Source organism: Cyprinus carpio, chromosome B5 (genome assembly GCF_018340385.1).
Source record: "Cyprinus carpio isolate SPL01 chromosome B5, ASM1834038v1, whole genome shotgun sequence".
NCBI lineage: Eukaryota > Metazoa > Chordata > Actinopteri > Cypriniformes > Cyprinidae > Cyprinus > Cyprinus carpio.
In genome coordinates this window covers 32050446-32070363 of record NC_056601.1, presented here as the reverse complement: position 1 = coordinate 32070363, position 19918 = coordinate 32050446, and the positions used below count along the sequence as shown (strand labels likewise).

At 34.5% G+C, this 19918-nt stretch overlaps 1 protein-coding gene and 1 pseudogene across 3 annotated transcripts; both read right to left on the bottom strand.

Moving 5' to 3' along the window:
• Window positions 1–2171: 2171 nt before the first annotated feature.
• LOC109104717 (FYN-binding protein 1) lies at window positions 2172–15126 on the bottom strand. 3 transcript variants are annotated; one of them, XM_042723158.1, is made up of 18 exons: window positions 15011–15126; window positions 11048–11606; window positions 9334–9469; window positions 8812–8870; window positions 8562–8584; window positions 8253–8293; window positions 7823–7982; window positions 5924–6083; window positions 5638–5734; window positions 5547–5557; window positions 5352–5409; window positions 4611–4657; window positions 4336–4405; window positions 3059–3158; window positions 2826–2988; window positions 2720–2750; window positions 2433–2464; window positions 2172–2335 (listed from the first exon to the last, which is right to left on the bottom strand). In XM_042723158.1, the coding sequence occupies exons 1-18, from the start codon at window positions 15014–15016 to the stop codon at window positions 2313–2315; spliced, it is 1776 nt and encodes a 591-aa protein (XP_042579092.1). In that variant the 5' UTR covers window positions 15017–15126; the 3' UTR covers window positions 2172–2312. The 3 variants fall into 3 exon arrangements, with proteins under 3 accessions (XP_042579092.1, XP_042579093.1, XP_042579094.1); XM_042723159.1 differs by having other exon boundaries at window positions 5352–5406; XM_042723160.1 differs by lacking the exon at window positions 15011–15126 and adding an exon at window positions 13673–13862.
• Window positions 15127–15155: 29 nt separating this feature from the next.
• LOC122137390 lies at window positions 15156–19918 on the bottom strand (annotated as a pseudogene).

Sequence of the window (19918 nt, the reverse complement as noted above, 5' to 3'; positions counted from 1 at the left end):
GCATGTACAGCACTCAATACTTAGTTGGGGCTCCTTTTGCCTGAATTACTGCAGCAATGCGGCGTGGCATGGAGTCGATCAGTCTGTGGCACTGCTCAGGTGTTATGAGATCCCAGGTTGCTCTGATAGTGGCCTTCAGCTCTTCTGCATTGTTGGGTCTGGCATATCGCATCTTCCTCTTCACAATACCTCATAGATTCTCTATGGGGTTAAGGTCAGGCGAGTTTGCTGGCCAATAAAGAACAGGGATACCATGGTCCTTAAACCAGGTACTGGTAGCTTTGGCTCTGTGTGCATGTGCCAAGTCCTGTTGGAAAATGAAATCTGCATCTCCATAAAGTTGGTCAGCAGCAGGAAGCATGAAGTGCTCTAAAACTTCCTGGTATACGGCTGTGTTGACCTTGGATCTCAGAAAACACAGTGGACCAACACCAGCAGATGACATGGCACCCCAAACCATCACTGACTGTGGAAACTTTACACTGGACCTCAAGCAACGTGGATTGTGTGCCTCTCCTCTCTTCCTCCAGACTCTGGGACCCTGGTATCCAAAGGAAATGCAAAATTTACTTTCATCAGAAAACATAACTTTGGACCACTCAGCAGCAGTCCAGTCCTTTTTGAAGTGAGACACTTCTGACGCTGTCTGTTGTTCAAGAGTGGCTTGACACAAGGAATGCGACAGCTGAAACCCATGTCTTGCATACGTCTGTGCGTAAAAGGTTCTTGAAGCACTGACTCCAGCTGCAGTCCACTATTTGTCAATCTCCCCCACATTTTTGAATGGGTTTTGTTTCACAATCCTCTCCAGGGTGCGGTTATCCCTATTGCTTGTAAATTTTTTTCTACCACATCTTTTCCTTCCCTTCGCCTCTCTGTTAATGTGCTTGGACACAGAGCTCTGTGAACAGCCAGCATCTTTTGCAATGACCTTTTGTGTCTTACCCTCCTTGTGCAGGGTTCGTGGGGTCGTCTTTTGGACAACTGTCAAGTCAGCAGTCTTCCCCATGATTGTAGCCTACAGAACTAGACTGAGAGACCATTTAAAGGCCTTTGCAGGTGTTTTGAGTTAATTAGCTGATTAGAGTGTGGCATCAGGTGTCTTCAATATTGAACCTTTTCACAATATTCTAATTTTCTGAGATACTGAATTTGGGATTGTCCTTAGTTGTCAGTTATAATCATCAAAATGAAAAGAAATAAACATTTGAAATATATGAGTCTGTGTGTAATGAATGAATATAATATACAAGTTTCACTTTTTGAATGGAATTAGTGAAATAAATCAACTTTTTGATGATATTCTAATTATATGACCTTGGTCTGTATGTGTATGATTATGTTTAAATTGTAAATGTAGGACAAGGATGATGACTAATGATATTAGTCTTACTGATGCATATAAATTTGATTGTAGTACATTGTCATCCTAAAAATCATGCAACTAGCTGATATTTAGTTAACTGATATTATTTGAAAAGAACGTTCTTCTAGAATTATAATACTAATAACCTTCATAAAAATAATAAGAATGTGGAAATTAAAACTACAAACCTTTCTCCTTGTATGCGCTTGACCGTCATCATCCTCCTCTTCTTCATCCGTTTGTTTGCAGATAGTTAAAGTTTAGTGGAGCGTAACTAGACTCACATAACTGTACTTATATCAAAGATCAAAAACATCTCATTGATTTATTAGTTTATGAGTTGGATTTAGGAAGTTTTCTGGCAAATCAGCAGTCTCGCACACGAATTTAACCTCTTGCAAGTTTCATTATGAACTTGCTAACTAAAATACTAAAATGCAAAAACGCATCTATGCTTACGAGAAATATTTAATCATAAAAATCCCATACATCCAAATCTCTTGGTAAATAATCCACTGTGATTTGTTGTTATCAAAGCCCAGAGCACAGCTCAGCAGACTGACAGCAATTCGGTCATACAAATGTAGCGGCCCCACCACTGTGTGACAAAAACAAGGCTTACGGCTGAAATTGCAGTCAACACTAAAATATAATGCTAAGTCTAAAGATTAGTCTCAGATCGATGTCTTATTATTAAAATTAGCCTTTATTGTCATTCCAAAAAAAAAATAAAACACACACACACACACACACACACACACACACACAAAAGACAGGATCACAAATGACTTTACTCCTTCTGAGGTCACTGTATATACAATGTATAATATTTACTGTAGATCATTCTCAAACAATGAAAATACATAGGGATTTTTTGGCAAAAGAATTAATGACAATTAAGGATGTTAAAAGATGATGAAAACACACGAGATGAGTTTATCCAAGCTTAGTCATTGTCGTAGACACACTCTGTAACAAATAAGCAGAAAAAAAAATCATTCCAGTACAAAATGATGAAAGATTTCAACTAAACACACCTTCATTAACCGTGCGAGTTAAACCTTACCTTCACCAACATCGTCATAAATACAGCCGTCCTTAGAGAGGAGGAAGTGAGGCACAAAAAACATGAAGTTGTGGTCAACTGATCGACCAATGATACAAGATCAGAATGGCATTGCTGAATTTTACACATCAATTGCTCAGAATTCACTAACATTTAAGCATATCAAATAAGCCAAGTGTGCTTAGAAATGCAAAACCTGACTAGGATGAAGAAACATGCATTTTTTGCATGCAAAAACATCGTCTAACCAGAATAGAAATGGAAATGAACAGGAAGACTGTACTTACTGCTCCAAATTAGCAGTCGACACATAGCCAACTGAAAGAGAGAGAGAATAATTAAAAAGAGTTTCCTCTTCTGCTAGGGCATGTATCATGTCCTAAATCAACTCACATTTTCCTTCGCTGTTCCGGGCGATGATTTTCTCATCTACTGGATGAACTATCACATCAATGATTTCTCCAGGTTTGACTGGCAAGTCTTTATTACCAAACTTCTTTATAGACAGGGACTGGAGAACAGTAGCTTGATACAGCACTTTGATTTCTGCATTATACTGCGAGAAGAGGCAACGAGGGTTAATATACAGTCATTCACTCACCATCCATCAAACAAACGTATCTTACTTTAAACTTCTTCCTAAACTCTTTCTCCTCCTTCTCAAACTTTTTCTTTTTCTTCGGGTCCATCTCGTCTGTCTTACTTGTTGAGCTGAACTTTCGTAAGCTGTGGGAAAAGAGAGACTTAACATTCACTACCATTTAAAAGTTTGAGGTCTGCAAGGCTCAAAAATTACACACTTTTATTCAGCAAGGACACATTAAAGGGATACTCCACCCCAGAATGAAAATTTTGTCATTAATCACTTACCCCCATGTCGTTCCAAGCGTGATGTGGAGAGACACAGAGGAGACAGCTGACAAAGGAATTTTTGAATAAAGTCGTTGTTTTTGTTTTCTTCGCTTACAAAAAGTGTTCCTGTTGCTTCATATAACCCAGACTGCACAGCTGATGGCGTATTCTGACGGCGACTTTCATACCTTTTATGGACCTTGACACTGTTATTTATTTGGCAGTCAGTGGGACAGTCTCAAACCTCCAGGTTTTCATCTAAAATATAAATTGTGTTCTGAAGATGAACAAAGCTTTTATGGGTTTGGAACGACATGGGGGTAAGTGATTTATGACAAAAATTTCATTTTGGGGTGGAGTAACCCTTTAAATTGATTAAACGTTACAACACATTAAATAACCAGAACTCAGTAAATGTGCTTACTTGTTGTGGAAAAAAAAAATATCAAGATGTAAATATCCTGAATGGTTCCACTACAGGATTCTTTTTCTTTATGGAAAATATGATTTTTTTAATGTCCTTAATTTGATGTTAAACGAGTGTTTATTGTTGTTGTTGTTGTTGTTTTTTCATCTTAAGATCTTCTTTTTGAGAAATGTATTGCAACATAACTTTGTTTTTTTATACAATAAATGACTTGTTTTGATATTTTGTTATAGTGATTTAATTAACCATACAAAAGCTTGGGATCGGTAAAAATGTATTGGTTTTTGGCACATTTGTAATAAATGCTGTTGAACTTTCTATTCATCATAGAATACTGAAAAAATATCAGTTCCCACAAAGATATAATAATATAAAAATACAATAATTATTATTTCAAAATATTACCGTTTTAGTGTATTTTTCAAATAAATGCACTTTTGATGAGCATAAGAACTTCTTTCAAAAACATTAAAAAAAAAATCTTACCGACTCAGATGTGTAACATAATGACTTGCCAAAATATGAAAGATTCATGGGAAAGGGCACTTTACAAACATGCTTACTAAAATAATATGAGAAAAAAGAAAAATTTTAATTCTTCTTCAGTAACATGTATGAAGTAACCTTTTAGGAGATGAAGGAGGAGGAGGGAAGTCTGCTGGAATAATGTCATCATATGTCTCATCAGTGGAACCTGTTGGACAGCCACCAAAAAAAAAAAAAAAAAAAACGGAGGCTTTGAGTGGAGCATTTACATTTATGAATATGGTAGATGCCTAAATACAAAGCAACAACACTGCATTCAAGATAAACATTTTTGTGCATACATGGATTCTCTGAGAATCAATTCAATGCTCTTTGCTTATACTAATGTATAGTTAGAATACAATAGTACTCACACATGTCATTAAATGCAGTGGGGTCTGGAGGAGGTGGAGGTGGAAAGCTGCAAAACAGCAGTAACATTACAGCAGATGGCAATCAAGTTAAAAGCCACTTTAAATAACACTCATTTACTTCAAAACTTTATGAGTTTAGACTGTCACCTATCAGTGTGGAATTTGCACAGATTAGGGTTTTTTTATTATTATTGACACAAACTTTTTTTCTATAAATATAATATAAATGACTATACTATTTTATAAAATCTATAAAATACATGCACATGTATTTCTAAACAAGTATATGTTCAATACAAATTTTTAAACATTATAAATTCTAAATAATATAATTTGAAACATAAATATAAATATTTAAATAATATGACAAGCTAAAAAACCCTCAATTTAAAAATAAAGATGATTTGGTTACTTTACATAATTGAATTAATATTTTTTTAACTGAACAGAAATCAATTATATTTTAAAATGAATTCAAAGACATATAGCTATTTTAAATTGTAATAATGCTTCACAATATTATATAAAATATAAATGAATGAATTAATAAAAAGTATATTATACACTTTCAAATAAATGTAGCCTTAGTGATTATAAGAGACTTCTTTCAAAAACATTAAATCTTGCTGCACCTGAAGTGCTGAGCATGGAAGTTAGTAATAATAATAAAAATAAAATTGCTGTCATAATGGTTTGGATTAGTATTTGTGCAGTATTTAAATGCTTCTGAACATGAATCACCTGAAATCAGCTTGCGGATCATCTGGACAATCATAAATATCAGCATCACATTCAGCTGCTGGAAGCAGTCATGTGACAAAGTCGTGAACAAGGGAAAAAAAATCATTTCCTTTATGTTTCCTTCATTTGACACTCACCACATGATTGCAATGTGATTTAATTCATATTTATGAAATGTATAATGCAATGGCTTACCATCTGGTAGACTGAAAAAAAAGAGATGATTTTTAGTTAAAAAAAATTAACCTGAATAATGTTAATAATCTTTAATAAGTTACTCTCTTACAAATTGACGTCATCATCGGCGCCCACATCATCATACACCTCCTGTCCATCCGGTGTGCTTCTCACAATATCTAGAGTGTCAGGCTTCACAAAACCATCTAGATGAAAAACATACCAAGTCAAAATAGCAGCTGACCGTGGCCAGCCAAAGAGGAAGAGACAAACAGGAAGCTTCAGCCTAATATAGACATTCATAGCATGTTCAGTTTAGCAGCTCTTGTCAACATGTGAGGCATTATTGAATTCTTGGTAATGTAAATCCAGTGCAGTGTGGCAGAGTAACTCACAGTGGCCTTCAGTGTTTCTGGCGAGCCAATAGTCCTTTGGATTTTCTGTTTTGCGCACTATTTCAATGCTCTCTCCCTGCTTCAGTGGAAGTTTGTTCTTTCCTCCCTTGTGATCCACAATGGCCTTCACCGTTTCAAGCACCAATATGGGACCCTTGATCTGTCCAAGCACAAACAGCAGTGATGATGGAAGTTTCTTACAGTCATTGTCACATATTTCTAGGGATGTAACGATTAACCATGAGCCGGTTGATAATCGATTCAAATATGCGTCTATTCACATCGGTTGAGATGCTAAACAAATCGCAGTTCAATTAGCAGTAGGAGTTTATAATGTATGTCTGAAGGGAACTTACTGTCTTTAGAAAAATTTAAATAGTATTTTTTCTTTTCATCTTGCCTCTGTATAATGCATATTAAAGTTCATATGTGCAGCGCTGCTTCATTTACAGCAGTAAAAAAGGAAACGCTTAAGCGCCACCTGCTGGCAGAGAGTGAATCTGCGTCTCGTTCAGCTCTGTTTCATGCAGATATTTTTTATGTATAGTTTCACAAAACTGAAGTCAAACCATTCTGTTTTTGCTTCAGATTTCGAAATTATACAATCTAATTTAGATTAAAAACTGCTCATGTTGCGTGTACGCAGCATCTTTGTTTGGATCATGATTAAAATGCAGTGGGTGCCTCTAATTTTAAATGGAAAGAGCACAGACAAAGCCTTATTTTGTTTATATAAAGAGATTTATTATATTTGTGTTACTTGTTTATTTGATTTGGGGCTTGTTTTAAAGTTTAGTTTTGTTATTTACATTTACATAAAATTTTTTATCCAAATAAAACATTTAAATATTTTTATCCAAAGCAACTTACAAATGAGGACAACAGAAGCAATCAAAACCAACAAAAGAGCAATAATATGCAAGTGCTATATTAGTATATTATTATAGTGTTATATTCCAATTTTACAAAAAAAACATGCAACATTTTGTCCAAGTAATAATAAAAGGACACATTTAATTTATAATTTGTCTTAAATTTAATTTTGTTAAAAAAATTGTGAATCGAATCATGACTTGAGTGAATGGTTACATCCTTACTTATTTGTATTTAAAAGTAATAAAAGAAAGAAAGAAAGAAATAACCATGTTTACAAACATGCAACAAAATTGCAGTTTTGAAGTTGTATATTGTCTGTGGTAGTGAATAGTGAGTATTGGTTATGGGTTATGTTATATTTTATGATATATGCTATAGACTATGAAAAATGGGATTATTTTTTTTTTTACTTTTTTCTTTTTTCTAGTCAAAATATCTAAAAATTCTTAAATCAAGATGCATTTACTAGATAAGCAAAATGATATAAGATATTCAGTCTTGTTTCCTGGGGAAAAAAAAAAAAAAAAAAAAAAAAATCTAACTTAAGTGTCTTTTGCATAATCTCATGTTGCTTAAATATCCATTGTATCTGTCACCCCCAAGAAAAAATGGATGATGTATTGACTGCAAAAGGAGTCTACATCATACTACTAAATTATTACGGTCTTAAACAAGGTGTTTCAGCTTCATTGACCAACCCTTGTGTGTGTGTGTGTGTGTGTGTGTGTGTGTGTGTGTGTGTGTGTGTGTGTGTGTGTGTATAAAATGTCATTTCATTATATATTGATTTTTTTTTTTAAATCAGCATAAAATTATTTATTCTAATTTATTTATTTATTTAAATAAAAGCCAGAAAAACTAATACCACCCTGTCCATGGAGAAAAAATATATTCGAATATATATAAATCTTCAATTTATGTGAAATAAAATATCGATTTTGAAATGTGTCTCACGTGTTTTTTGGGGATTCGCAAAAATAATGAAAATAAAAATAAACTGAGCACTAAGATGTTTGTAATTACTTTAAACTTTTTCCTGGCCTCCTGCTCCTTTTTCTCTCTCTCTTTCTTCTCTTTCTTCTCCTGCTCAGAGCGTTTCTTTTCTTCTTTTTCCAGCTTTTTCTTTAGTTCTTTTGATTCTTTTGTCGTCTTTTCTTCTTTCAGTTCTTTGTTGTCTTCTGGCCTGTGTGGAGGAGAGTTTTCCATTAGAAGAAGATTTTTAGATTTTTTTGTTTTGTTGCATTAATCATCTTAAAATTTGAGCCCAATTGATTTGCAGCCTTTACTAAAGACTAACCAACTACATTTTCTGAAGAAAATGTGAGCAGCATTTGCGTGTGCAAAACGTGCTATATAGGGTGCTGCTTAAAAATGACTTAAAGTAATGGTGAAGAACAGGTGAAAATTAATACTTAAATTAATTAATACTCATACATTAAATTAACATTCTTACCAGTTGTGATCAAGATCCTCGTACATTTCTTCGTCTGACTCCTACACAAGAAACACACAGCGACATCAACATTTGCTTTGTAAAAGTTACTGCATCAAAACCAGCGAACTGTAAATAGTGTCCTTCTGCTCATTACAGTTTTCTTCAGTCCATTATAATGACTGTGTTGTTAATGCTTTCATTTCCTTTTGACCTGCTGATTCTTTTATAGAAGTGTCTCAGCATCGATATGTTATTTTATTTAAAACATCTCTAAAGAGATGTCAGATTATACGGTGTAAGTAAACACAATGAACATTTCATCTTTACCTCAGGGTCATTGCTGCTTTTACCTAAAACAGAAAAGAGATTTTGTCAATATAAACCTCAGCCCTAATGATAGAGGAAGTCACACCTAATGTCTAAATTTGATTAGGTATGCAAGTGATACTTGCATGTGCTCTTTCTTTAAATTAGGTTCACCAGCTTTGATATTTTGTAAGATAATGGCATTCAGACATTAGGTATCCAGATATTTATTGGGTTCAATGTATGAATCAAACATTAATATGAATTGCACCTAGTGAAGTCTCCGTCCGGCTCATGACATCCGTATCATCATAATAACCCTCCTCATCCCTGTTCACAACAGAAGAAACACAGCTTTCACAGTAAATACAAGCGTAATTTTAAATTGCAGCTTCACATCTCTGTCTAATTCGTAAAACATTCAATTGTACCATTGCATTCCCTCACAAAAATAAACTGTGCTACAGCGTACAATATCAGGGTGGGAATACTATGAAATTATGAATGCAAATATTAATTTTGTAATATATTATTATTTCACCACTGTGCTGAACTATTACCATATTCATGTACAACAGCATTTGTGTATTTTTAATCATGTGCCACCCCAAGGTACTCCACTATATTACTACAGAACAATATCTTAAAATAAATAAACAAATATAAATAAATACAATTCAAATTATTAAAATAATTATTTTGAGTTTAATATTTCTATATATTTATTTTATTGTAAATATGTACAAATCTACAGAATTGTTATTGATATGTATCTCATAAAGGGATAACTCACATCGGAGGGGGAGCAGGTGGAAATGTGAAGTCTGATGGTGGTGGTGGGGGTGGAGTCACAGATGTGATTGACAGCCGATCAGGAGGCGGTGGGGGTGGGAAGGAGAAATTTTTCTCAGGGTCGCCGGTGTTGGATACTGATGAACCAGCAAATGGAAACATCATGAAGTGGCAAGTATATATATGTAATTGTGTATACTTCATAATTTAGGGAAATAGCTTTTGGATGTTTAGACAAGAATACACAGCAGGCCCAGAAAGCATCTGGACACACTTCATGAATGCTATTATATTACGTAACAACACATTAAACCAACAGAACCAGAGAAAATGTGCTTAATTATTGTGAAAATAATACATATAGGATTCATTTTCTTTTTGCGAAATATTATTTCTGTCATGACAACTCTCAGAGGGGCTGGCATGGTAATGTACATGACAACGTTCATGTATTTGGTCTTGGCGGAAGCACCGAGACTTTCTACTACCAATACATCCACAACATGCTGCTGTGAGCATGTCAGAAATATTGCTGCTGCAAATATAACATACATGAAATAACCCCCATACAGCATACATGAATCACCTCGTAGCAGATCTATACAGGTGGAGCTGGGGAAGGTGGAGGACTTCTGAAGCAAGCTGCAACTGCTACAGCAAGCACTAGTCAAATATTTGAATGTTGAGCAGTGAGCTCATTGGGTACTGATACAGGAGAGAACCAATCAGCTGTGCCATGTGATAATGATGTCATTAGATCAGATTGAACTAGACCTATCGGACTGCGCCATCTAGAGTTTCATGCCAGAACTCTGTATTTACGTCTTTTTTATTGTGATGTGATCTCAAATGTTGTTTATTATTGTTTCAATCACCTTAAAATCATTTTAAACATTTTGTGGAATGTATTTTTTTATATATAAATTATACTTGTTTTAATATATAGTTAAATAACGCAATGACATTTCAACATTTTTTTAAGTGATTTAAACTACCATTCAAACGTTTGAGGTCAGTAAGATTTAATTTTTTTTACTAATTAATATTTCTATTCAGGAAAGATGCAAGGTATAGATCAAAAATGTTGCAAATGATTTATGTTTTAAATAAATGCTGTTCATTTGAACTTTTTATTCTTTAAAGAATTGTCACAGTTTCCACAAAAATATTAAGCAGCAAAACCGTTTTCAACATTGGTAACAATCAGAAATATTTCTTGAGCAGCAAATCAGCATATCAGTATGATTTCTGAAGGATCATGTGACACTGAAGACTGGAGTAATGATGCTGAAAATTCAGCTTTGCATCACAGGAATAAATTACATTTTAAAATATATTCCAAAAAAAATTTATTTGTAGTATTTCACAATATTACTGTTTTTACTGTACTTTTGACCAAATAAATGCAGCCTGGAACAGCCAAAAATTCTAAAAAATCTTTCTGACCCCAAATTTTTGAACAGTAATGTGTCCAAAAATCTTACTGGTATTTTGGGGGTACACTAGTCAACATTTGAAGTGGATCCAAACCTTTCAGCAAAGTTGTCCTAAAACCAAAATGCGTTCTTGTCTGTGAGGTCAACTTTGATGAACTTTTCTGATCCACTTCAAATGTTGACTACTGTATACTTAAATTGAATCCAGTCATTTAAAAATAATGGACTGAATCTTTCTTATCTGGATAAAAACATTCATCATGGAGGTCCGTATCTTACCGTTCTCTCTGAACTTGTTGAGGTTAACCAGCGGAGGTCTCTGTGGTTTGGTGGGACACTTTCCTAAAACAAACAAACCAGGAAGAGGCTTCTTTTTCGGCACTGACAAATCACTGGCAGTGGTTTCTGGTGCTGTAGAGATGTTTTCATGATGAAGGGGTTTCTGCATAAAAGGCGGTTTTGCAGGACTCTGGGATCCAGCTCCAGTGGGGGCTTGTGTATAAGCGTTCTCCTGTTTCCCTCTATTGGGCAGCTTCACTCCAACAGCATCACTTCTCGAGTCACTATTGGCCTTGTCGTTAGAAACTGAAAGATTGAATCTAGTCTCCATAGAGTTAACCATGAAGTTGGGTTTGACCAGGAGAGGTTTAGGCAAAGGCTTGGAGCCTGCTCCTTTATTCATGTCCACAGGTTTGAGTTTCGCCATCATCAACACTGGATTCTGCTCATTATTCCTGGCGCTGCCGAATTGATTGTTCTTAGCAGTTTGGGAATACGTACTTTCACCAGCCAGAGATTTAAAATGAGACATCATGGATTGTTCATTAGTGAAATTGGCCTAAAAATGTCAAACACAACCATTAGTAACACTTTACAATAAGGTCTCATTTGTTAACACTAGTTAATTCACGAACTAAGTGAGCAACAGCATCATTAACCTTTGTTAATGTGAACGAAAATACAATCGTATGGTGTTCATGTTAGTTCATGGTGAATGAACTAATGGTAACAGATACAATTTTGGGTTTAAATATGCTAGTGTAGAAACAATTTTAACTCAGAAATTGCTAGTTAATTTCACAAATAATTACGAGGAAATGGCAAGTAACACTTGGAGTTAAACAAAATTTTTAAGTAAAAAGACTGCAATATTTTTTTAGTAAAATGTATTTCAACAATCACTGTTTTATTTACAACTTTAAAAAGTATAAATTAATCATTTAACACTAGGTACTACATAACTTAGTAACTCAGGTGGGTTTCCATCACCCTGCTTTTATGCGCATTTTGAAGTATCGCATCAGAATTTAATGATGGAAATGCTGAATTTTAAATAAAAATTCCTTAATTTGCAAAAGAGTTTGTACACTTGCTTGAGGTGGTTTTTGACTAGTGCGAAAAAAGGGTAAATGAGAATATTGGGAGATGGAAATGCATTTTGCAAATAAATTCCTCCAAGCGCATCAAAAAAGTAATGTGACTTTGCACTATGGGACGGCAAATCCTGACTAACCAGCGGACCGATCTTGTTTCACAGCTTCTGAAATGTTGTTACGGTCATTTGGACATGCCAGAGCAAAGTTTGTCATCAAAGTATTTCTGTATAATTGTCTCCCAGAACTGTTAAACAACTGCATTCCCAAACAGCAGCATACACCCCCGAAAGCAATAACCGCATTGATTGTGTTTCGTCTGCTCGTTCGGTGCAAGTAATTTATTATATATGAAAATTATTATATTCAGTAGCTTCTCCTACTTTTCTTAGTGATGTATAGTGCCAGTTCATCAGGAAGTGACGATTTTGTTCTCTTTGACTCGTTGGATGGAAACAGTGCGTTCACACATGTTTTGTGTGATATTCCGATTTTGAGCATAAGTTAAATTCGCAACTTTGGATGGAAACCCTGCGACACGTCAAATCATGTGGCTTGTTGAGAAGACATAATGCTATGACTTAAATATGCAATTAGAATTGTATGGTGGAATAAAATGGAGCAAAATAATTACATAAACTTACAGTAATTGAGGGGCCTATGGAAACCTGATTCTGTTTCAAAACAAATGATAATTTTAGGTTTAAAAAAAGGTAATTTTGAGATTAGTGTAAAATCTAAAATCGCAATTGTGATATAGTCAAAACAGTGTAATAAAAAAAAAAAAAAACCCTTTGAAAAAAGTCTCAGTTGTAAGAAGACTGTGACCAGTTGCATAAACTGCAGACGGTAATTTCCCCCCAAAAAACACGACACTTTTTTTTAGTGTGAAGAACATTTTCAAAATTTAAAGAACCTTTTTCCTATATACTGAACCTTTTGTGAAATGTAAAGGTTCCATGGATGTTAAAAGTTCTTCATGGAACTACCAAAGATGACTTGTATTTTTAAGAGTGTAGGAAAGCCACTCTGAACACAACCAAACACAAAATCCTAGCACTGTAGTAGCAAGTTTTGCAGTCAACACAAAATATTTAAAAAAGACTACATTTATTAACTATAATCCCTAATATTATAATTAATGCAGCAATATACAAACCCCTCTTAAGCAGGCTACTGATAAAAACACGTTATATATTTAAAAAAGCTGTGAACTGCACATATTCACACTTTTAGGGTTCCGCCTTTACACTAGTCACTCTTTACATTCACAAGCGTGAAAAACACTGAGAATTTTTATACTGCCATCTGCCTCAAAATGCAGCTATATGATCGATATTATTGCATTCTTATCAATCGCATCATATAATTATCAATCCTAAAAAAGCATCACATCACTATTCCTATCATTGCATCTGCTAACTCAAGTACATTCAAGATAATCAAGACCTAAATCATCAACAGCGAACTGAAAAATCATAATAAAAGACACTCATTTAAATAAATCAGCAAAATTTCCCTGCAGACTCACCCAGCCAGCACACAAGTGTGTGTACAAGAGTGCGGTGACTCTGTAAATGGTGAGAATCACAAATACACCCAGAGGAAATGCATGTTTCCATTACTTTAATAAGGAAGAGGTGTAACCAGGGTTTCACTATCGAGCATCCCCTGATCTGGGGTCAGATTTAACATCAGCTCAAACCACACTCTTATTCTTTGGACTTTCAGAGCGAGAAACAACACAAACTCTGGTCAGGTAATCAAATGCCAGTGATACAAGCATGAATAATAATAATAATAATAATATATCTGGTGTTTAGTTGAGGTCAGTTTTCTAATTCAGAACGCCACAAAAAAGCAAATGAACAGACTTACCATAATGATGATAGCATGCACTGAACTACTATCACTAGGTTATTAGTCTGTCTGTGGAGTCTTTTCAAGGAGCAAAATCATATTATATAATTATTCTAGAAATTAGATTAGAATTATACATTATATTACTATATAATTATAAATCATATTTTGCTAGAAAATTAGGCCTGCTCTTTTCTCTGACACATAATTTTCATAACAATTAAGCACACTTTTTCAATTTATATTATAATTATTCTCAAAAGTGATAAAGGCAGCACAAAAATACTACCATGATTATAATATATATATTGTAGAGGACAATTATGTGTGTGTGTGTGTGTGTGTACCATGATTATAATATATATATACACACACACACACACATGTGTGTGTGTGCTTTTGTAGTGTTGTTTTAGAATTTATCTTTATTTTGTGACTTTTTAATTGATTTTACTTATGTTTTATTGTTTTATGGTTTGTCTCGCTTGTCTTATGTTTTAACTTTTTTCTGTTTAGCACTTTGGCCAGCTTTGCTGAGATAAATGTGCTATATAAATAAACTTTAATTCCTTACTATATATATATATATATATATATATATATATATATATATATATATATATATATAAAATGAAATAAAGACTTTTTAGTATTATAAAAATTGGAACACAAAAACAGGCCTTTTTTATTTCATGTACTTTTCCAGTTCAGAAACAACAGATCTGCATAGGGAATCGGGATGAAATCAGAAATGTTGTATTCTAGCATAAATAATCAAGTGTTCTGTATAAAACTTTGCATACCAGCAAACAAGATTGTTGTTGCCAACCTTCATCCATTTCACTATATAGAAAAGCAAAACCTGGACATTAATCTTTGCAAACATACTTGTTTTGAATGACATTTCCAGGTGAACTATCCCTTGAGTGACTGATATGCATCTTCCAGGTCAATATATCTATAATAATAATACAAAATAATGATCCAGGGAATAAGAGTCCCTAAATACCTTCATGTTATTGGCTGAGGTGTGTCGGAATGGGCGGGGTCTGAGAGAGCCACACCCACTGCACGCATGCTCTGTTTTACCCAGTCACACACCGCACTACTGCAGACACATACCCGAGAGAGTTTGAGACAAAACAAGAAGTTAAGGATTTTCATAAGCAATTGGTGTATTGAATATTAAGTTTGGACTGTCTCAGCTTGGACAAGAGTTTGGTGCCCATCTGGCAAACTGAGCTGTGAGAGGGTCTGGTTTCTCTCTTGAGTCTCCGTTCCATTTCTCCAAACTGCCGTCACAAATACATCAAAAATTAAAAATATGTGACATGCTGAATGATTAGGACTGGGACATTTAGCAAAATAAATAAATAAAATATATTACATGCAGGAATTAAAGTAAATTATATAAACGTAAAATAAAATAAAAAAGTATAGAGTGAGTATCACACGCACCTCGTTCCAGCAGTAAAGAGAGAGCGGGGATCTCAGGGAGCTTCTGGCCTGGATGAAGCATTTCAAAATCCTAATGATATAAAACCAAAAAAAAAGTTTGTGGAATGCACAAAATATACACTACCATTCAAAACTTGGGGTTGGTTCGTGGAATGCACAGCCAAATGACCCGTACACTACCACACACACACAGCAGTGAACACACACACAACTGAACAGCCATTTATGCTGCGGGGGAAAGCAGTTGGGGGTTAGTGCCATTCGTGGTTTTTATGTCCCCCCCACCTACAATTTACTGCTCACCGAGGTCCGACTTCTTTTTCCCATCATTGTAATTATGTCTCTGAGGCTTCTTTTTCAATCATTTTAATATGCTGATTTGCTGCTCAAGAAACATTTACTATTATTATCAGTGTTGAAAACAGTTTTAATGCTTGATATTTCTGTGAAGACCAGGATTCCTTGATGAATATAGAAAGTTCATAAAAACAGCATTTACTTGAAATAGAAATAGTTTGTAAAATGTATTTACTGTTATTTTGATCAATTTAATACATCCTCACTGAATAAAAGTCTTAATTTATTTATTTTTTAGAAACTAAAAAATACAGTAACTCCGTTCAAATCCCTCAGAATGAGAAATAGTAATGCTTGACTTAATATATTGCAGAGCCACAATTTGGGTGTAATTATCACCCCCTAGGGACTGAACTCTATAAATTAATTTAATGAATCATGTCTCAAGGTTGATGTTCAGTTGAAAGATACTCCTGCCCCTTTATAAAAAGACAGGATACTCAGTGTTTTAGGAATAGTTTGACATCAGCTATCCTGAGAATCCTGTCTGCTTTTGGTTTTGATGTGAGCTGTATGCTTGTAAACCTCTCATCTCACCTGCTGGCCAGTGTGACGACAGAATACAGCTGACACGGTATGTCAGGTGGGAGACCACACAGGTAATACACACAGTCCACAGCCTGAGAACACACCGAAATCAACGGTGAAATCTTCTGTATCATTCAGCAAATGTATACACTCTACCTTTAATTCACTGAATGTCAAAGTGAGCATTACAGAGTTGTCCTACATCTCTGTGAGCAGCTCCAGCTTTGTAATGTGTGAAGGAATTGGCTGGAACTCTGATCTGATGACTGAACCATCACCAGGTGAGATCTCTACCATCGCTATCACTCCATCTACTAAACTGAAAGAGATGAAATGAAACATCATCAGTGTTAGGTCCCAAATAGACTTGATTTGTTTGATACTCAGTCCTTAAAATGTGTTGAATTGGTATATCTTCATTTTTTGGTCCCAAATAGACTTGATTTGTTTGATACTCAGTCCTTAAAAAAAATCTGCTGAAGACAAAAGAAGATATTTTGAAGATTTTTGGCAAACCAGTTGACTTCCACAATATGGGAAAAAAAAATACTATGGATGTCAATGGCTGCCAGCAACTGTTTGGGTACCACCATTCAAGAAAAGAAAAAGAAAATCATTTAATCAACCTTTCTGAAAGATATTCTTCTGACATTTCTCTTTTATGCTCCACAGAAGAAAGTCATAATAGTGAATAAAGTCTTATGAATAAGTCATAAGGGTAATTTTTATGCTCCACAGAAGAAAGTCATAATAGAGAATAAAGTCTTATGAATAAGTCATAATGGTGAATAAATTATTATTAATTAGTCATAAGGGTAAATAAATGATTCTTAAGTCAAAGATTAAATGATTAATCATGAATAATCGCATCCAAAATAAAAGTTTTTGTTTACATAATATGTGTGTGCAGTGTATATTTATTATGTATATACAAATACACACACAAACAATATATATTTTGAAAATGTTTACATATATTTACATGTATATATACAGTATATATAATTTGTAATATACATAAATATATTTAATATATAAATAACATATTTTTCTTAAATATAAACATGCATGTATGTGTATTTATATGTAGGCTACATAAATATACACAGTACAGACATATATTATGTAAACAAAAACTTTTATTTTGAATGCGATTAATCGTGATTAATCTTATGTATGTGTATTTAGATGTAGGCTACATAAATATACACATTGAGCATATATAACCAGCAGTGAAATGTGAACTTATGGGAGAAATTGTACTAATTTTTTTCTTATTCAGTTCAATTCCTATTTGTCCTTGGATTGTATTCTTAGAGGATTTATTTTTATTCTATGTTTTTCTAAAAATTGGTTACAAATTAATGATCCGTTCTTTTTGGGGGGTTTTGACTAGTTAATGTACTTAATGTGCTAAACGTTGTTTTAACCACCTATCATTGTCTTCAAAAAGTTATTATCTTATTAATGGTATTTAAGATGATGTAATGGGTGGTGGTGCTAATGTATGATCATGAAATGAATCAGTACTCACCGTGTATATGATGCCTTTGCACCAGACCACTTTCACCAGCTCAGCTGTGACTTCCTCTTCCTGTTCCAACAAATCACACGCATCATATCGCCACCTTAACATCACATTAACATACTATGAGTGTGGACAACACACTAACACCATCAAACACTGATTGTAATTGTAGTTTTTTTTATTTTATGAGAATAAATATGAGGCATGAATCTCCCTAAAGCCAGGTCACATTTCACTCCAAAATAAATAAATTAATAAAAATACATACAATTCTAAATATTATTATTATTTACAAACCCGATTCCAAAAAAGTTGGGACACTGTACAAATTGTGAGTAAAAAAGGAATGGAATAATTTACAAATCTCATAAACTTTATTTAATTTACAAAGTTAGTGAGACATTTTGAAATGTCAGCCAAATATTGGCTAATTTTGGATAGAACATAGAGCTAAATATTCCAAAAAGACCAATACTGGGATGCCCGTGATCTTCGTCAATTGGCCCTTATAAAAAGGCACTGCATCACATACAGGATCACCAAATGCTAATGTATATGGAAAACACAACATGGGTTATCTCAGGAATACTTCAGAGAAAACATTGTCGGCTGAACACAATCCATCTTCGTACACTGCATCACATTCACCGTTGAAATCACAACGGCTAGGAAAACTCTATTGGTCAAAAAAGAAGCCAATATCTATAGGTTAAACATGACCCGGAAGCGCAGGCGTTTTCTCTGGGCCAAGGCTCATTTAAAATGGACTGTGGCAAAGTGGAAAACTGTTCTGTGGTCAGACGAATCAAAATTTGAAGTTCTTTTTGGAAAACTGGGACGCCATGTCATCCAGACTAAAGAGGACAAAGGACAACCCAAGTTGTTATCAGCACTCAGTTCAGAAGTCTGCATCTCTGATGGTATGGGGTTGCATGAGTGTGTGTGGCATGGGCAGCTTACACATCTGGAAAGGCACCATCAATGCTGAAAGGTATATCCAAGTTCTAGAACAACATATGCTCCCATCCAGACGTTGTCTCTTTCAGGGAAGATCTGCACTTTCCAACATGACAATGCCAGACCACATACTGCATCAATTACAACATCATGGCTGCGCAGAAGAAGGATCTGGGTACTGAAATGGCCAGCCTGCAGTCCAGATCTTTCATTCATAGAAAACATTTGGTGCATCATAAAGAGGAAGATGCGACAAAGAAGACCTAAGACAGTTGAGCAACTAGAAGCCTGTATTAGACAAGAATGGGACAACATTCCTATTCCTAAACTTGAGCAACTTGTCTCCTCAGTCCCCAGACGTTTGCCAGACTGTTATAAAAAGAAGAGGGGATGCCACACAGTGGTAAACATGCCCTTGTCCCAACTTTTTTGAGACGTGTTGATGCCATGAAATTTAAAATCAACTTATTTTTCCCTTAAAATTATACATTTTCTCAGTTTAAACATTTGATATGTCATCTATGTTGTATTCTGAATAAAATATTGAAATTTGTAACTTCCACATCATTGCATTCTGTTTTTATTCACAATTTGTACAGTGTACCAACTTTTTTGGAATCAGGTTTGTATTTATTTATTTATTTTATATTTTTTTTTGGAAATGAAATCTGACCTGTTCTTGACAGATTGAGATTCATGGTGATCTTGCAGATACTGTGACTCGACTTCATTTTGGCTAGACCGACAAAGTCCACTGTGAACTCTTCTCTAGAAGAGGAAAGGACGAGTTTGTCCATCTACAGAGCAGACTGTGATCTCTCTGTGCGGGAGTCAGACCCAGGCCACTCCACCTCAGTTATGGCACTGGTGATAGCTGCAAATCAGCATTTGGTTAAGCAAATAAGCATAAATGAGAAATTAATCTGGGCTGACATGATTTCAGAAATAGAAGCAAAACTTAGTCTAATCTTTTTGAATTCCACAGTTATGAGCTCCTCAGGCAAATATGAATGAGTTGCATACAGCATTCAGTATCAGTGTCTAAACAAGTAGCAAATAAATTATGTAATTTTTATACTGTGCACCCAT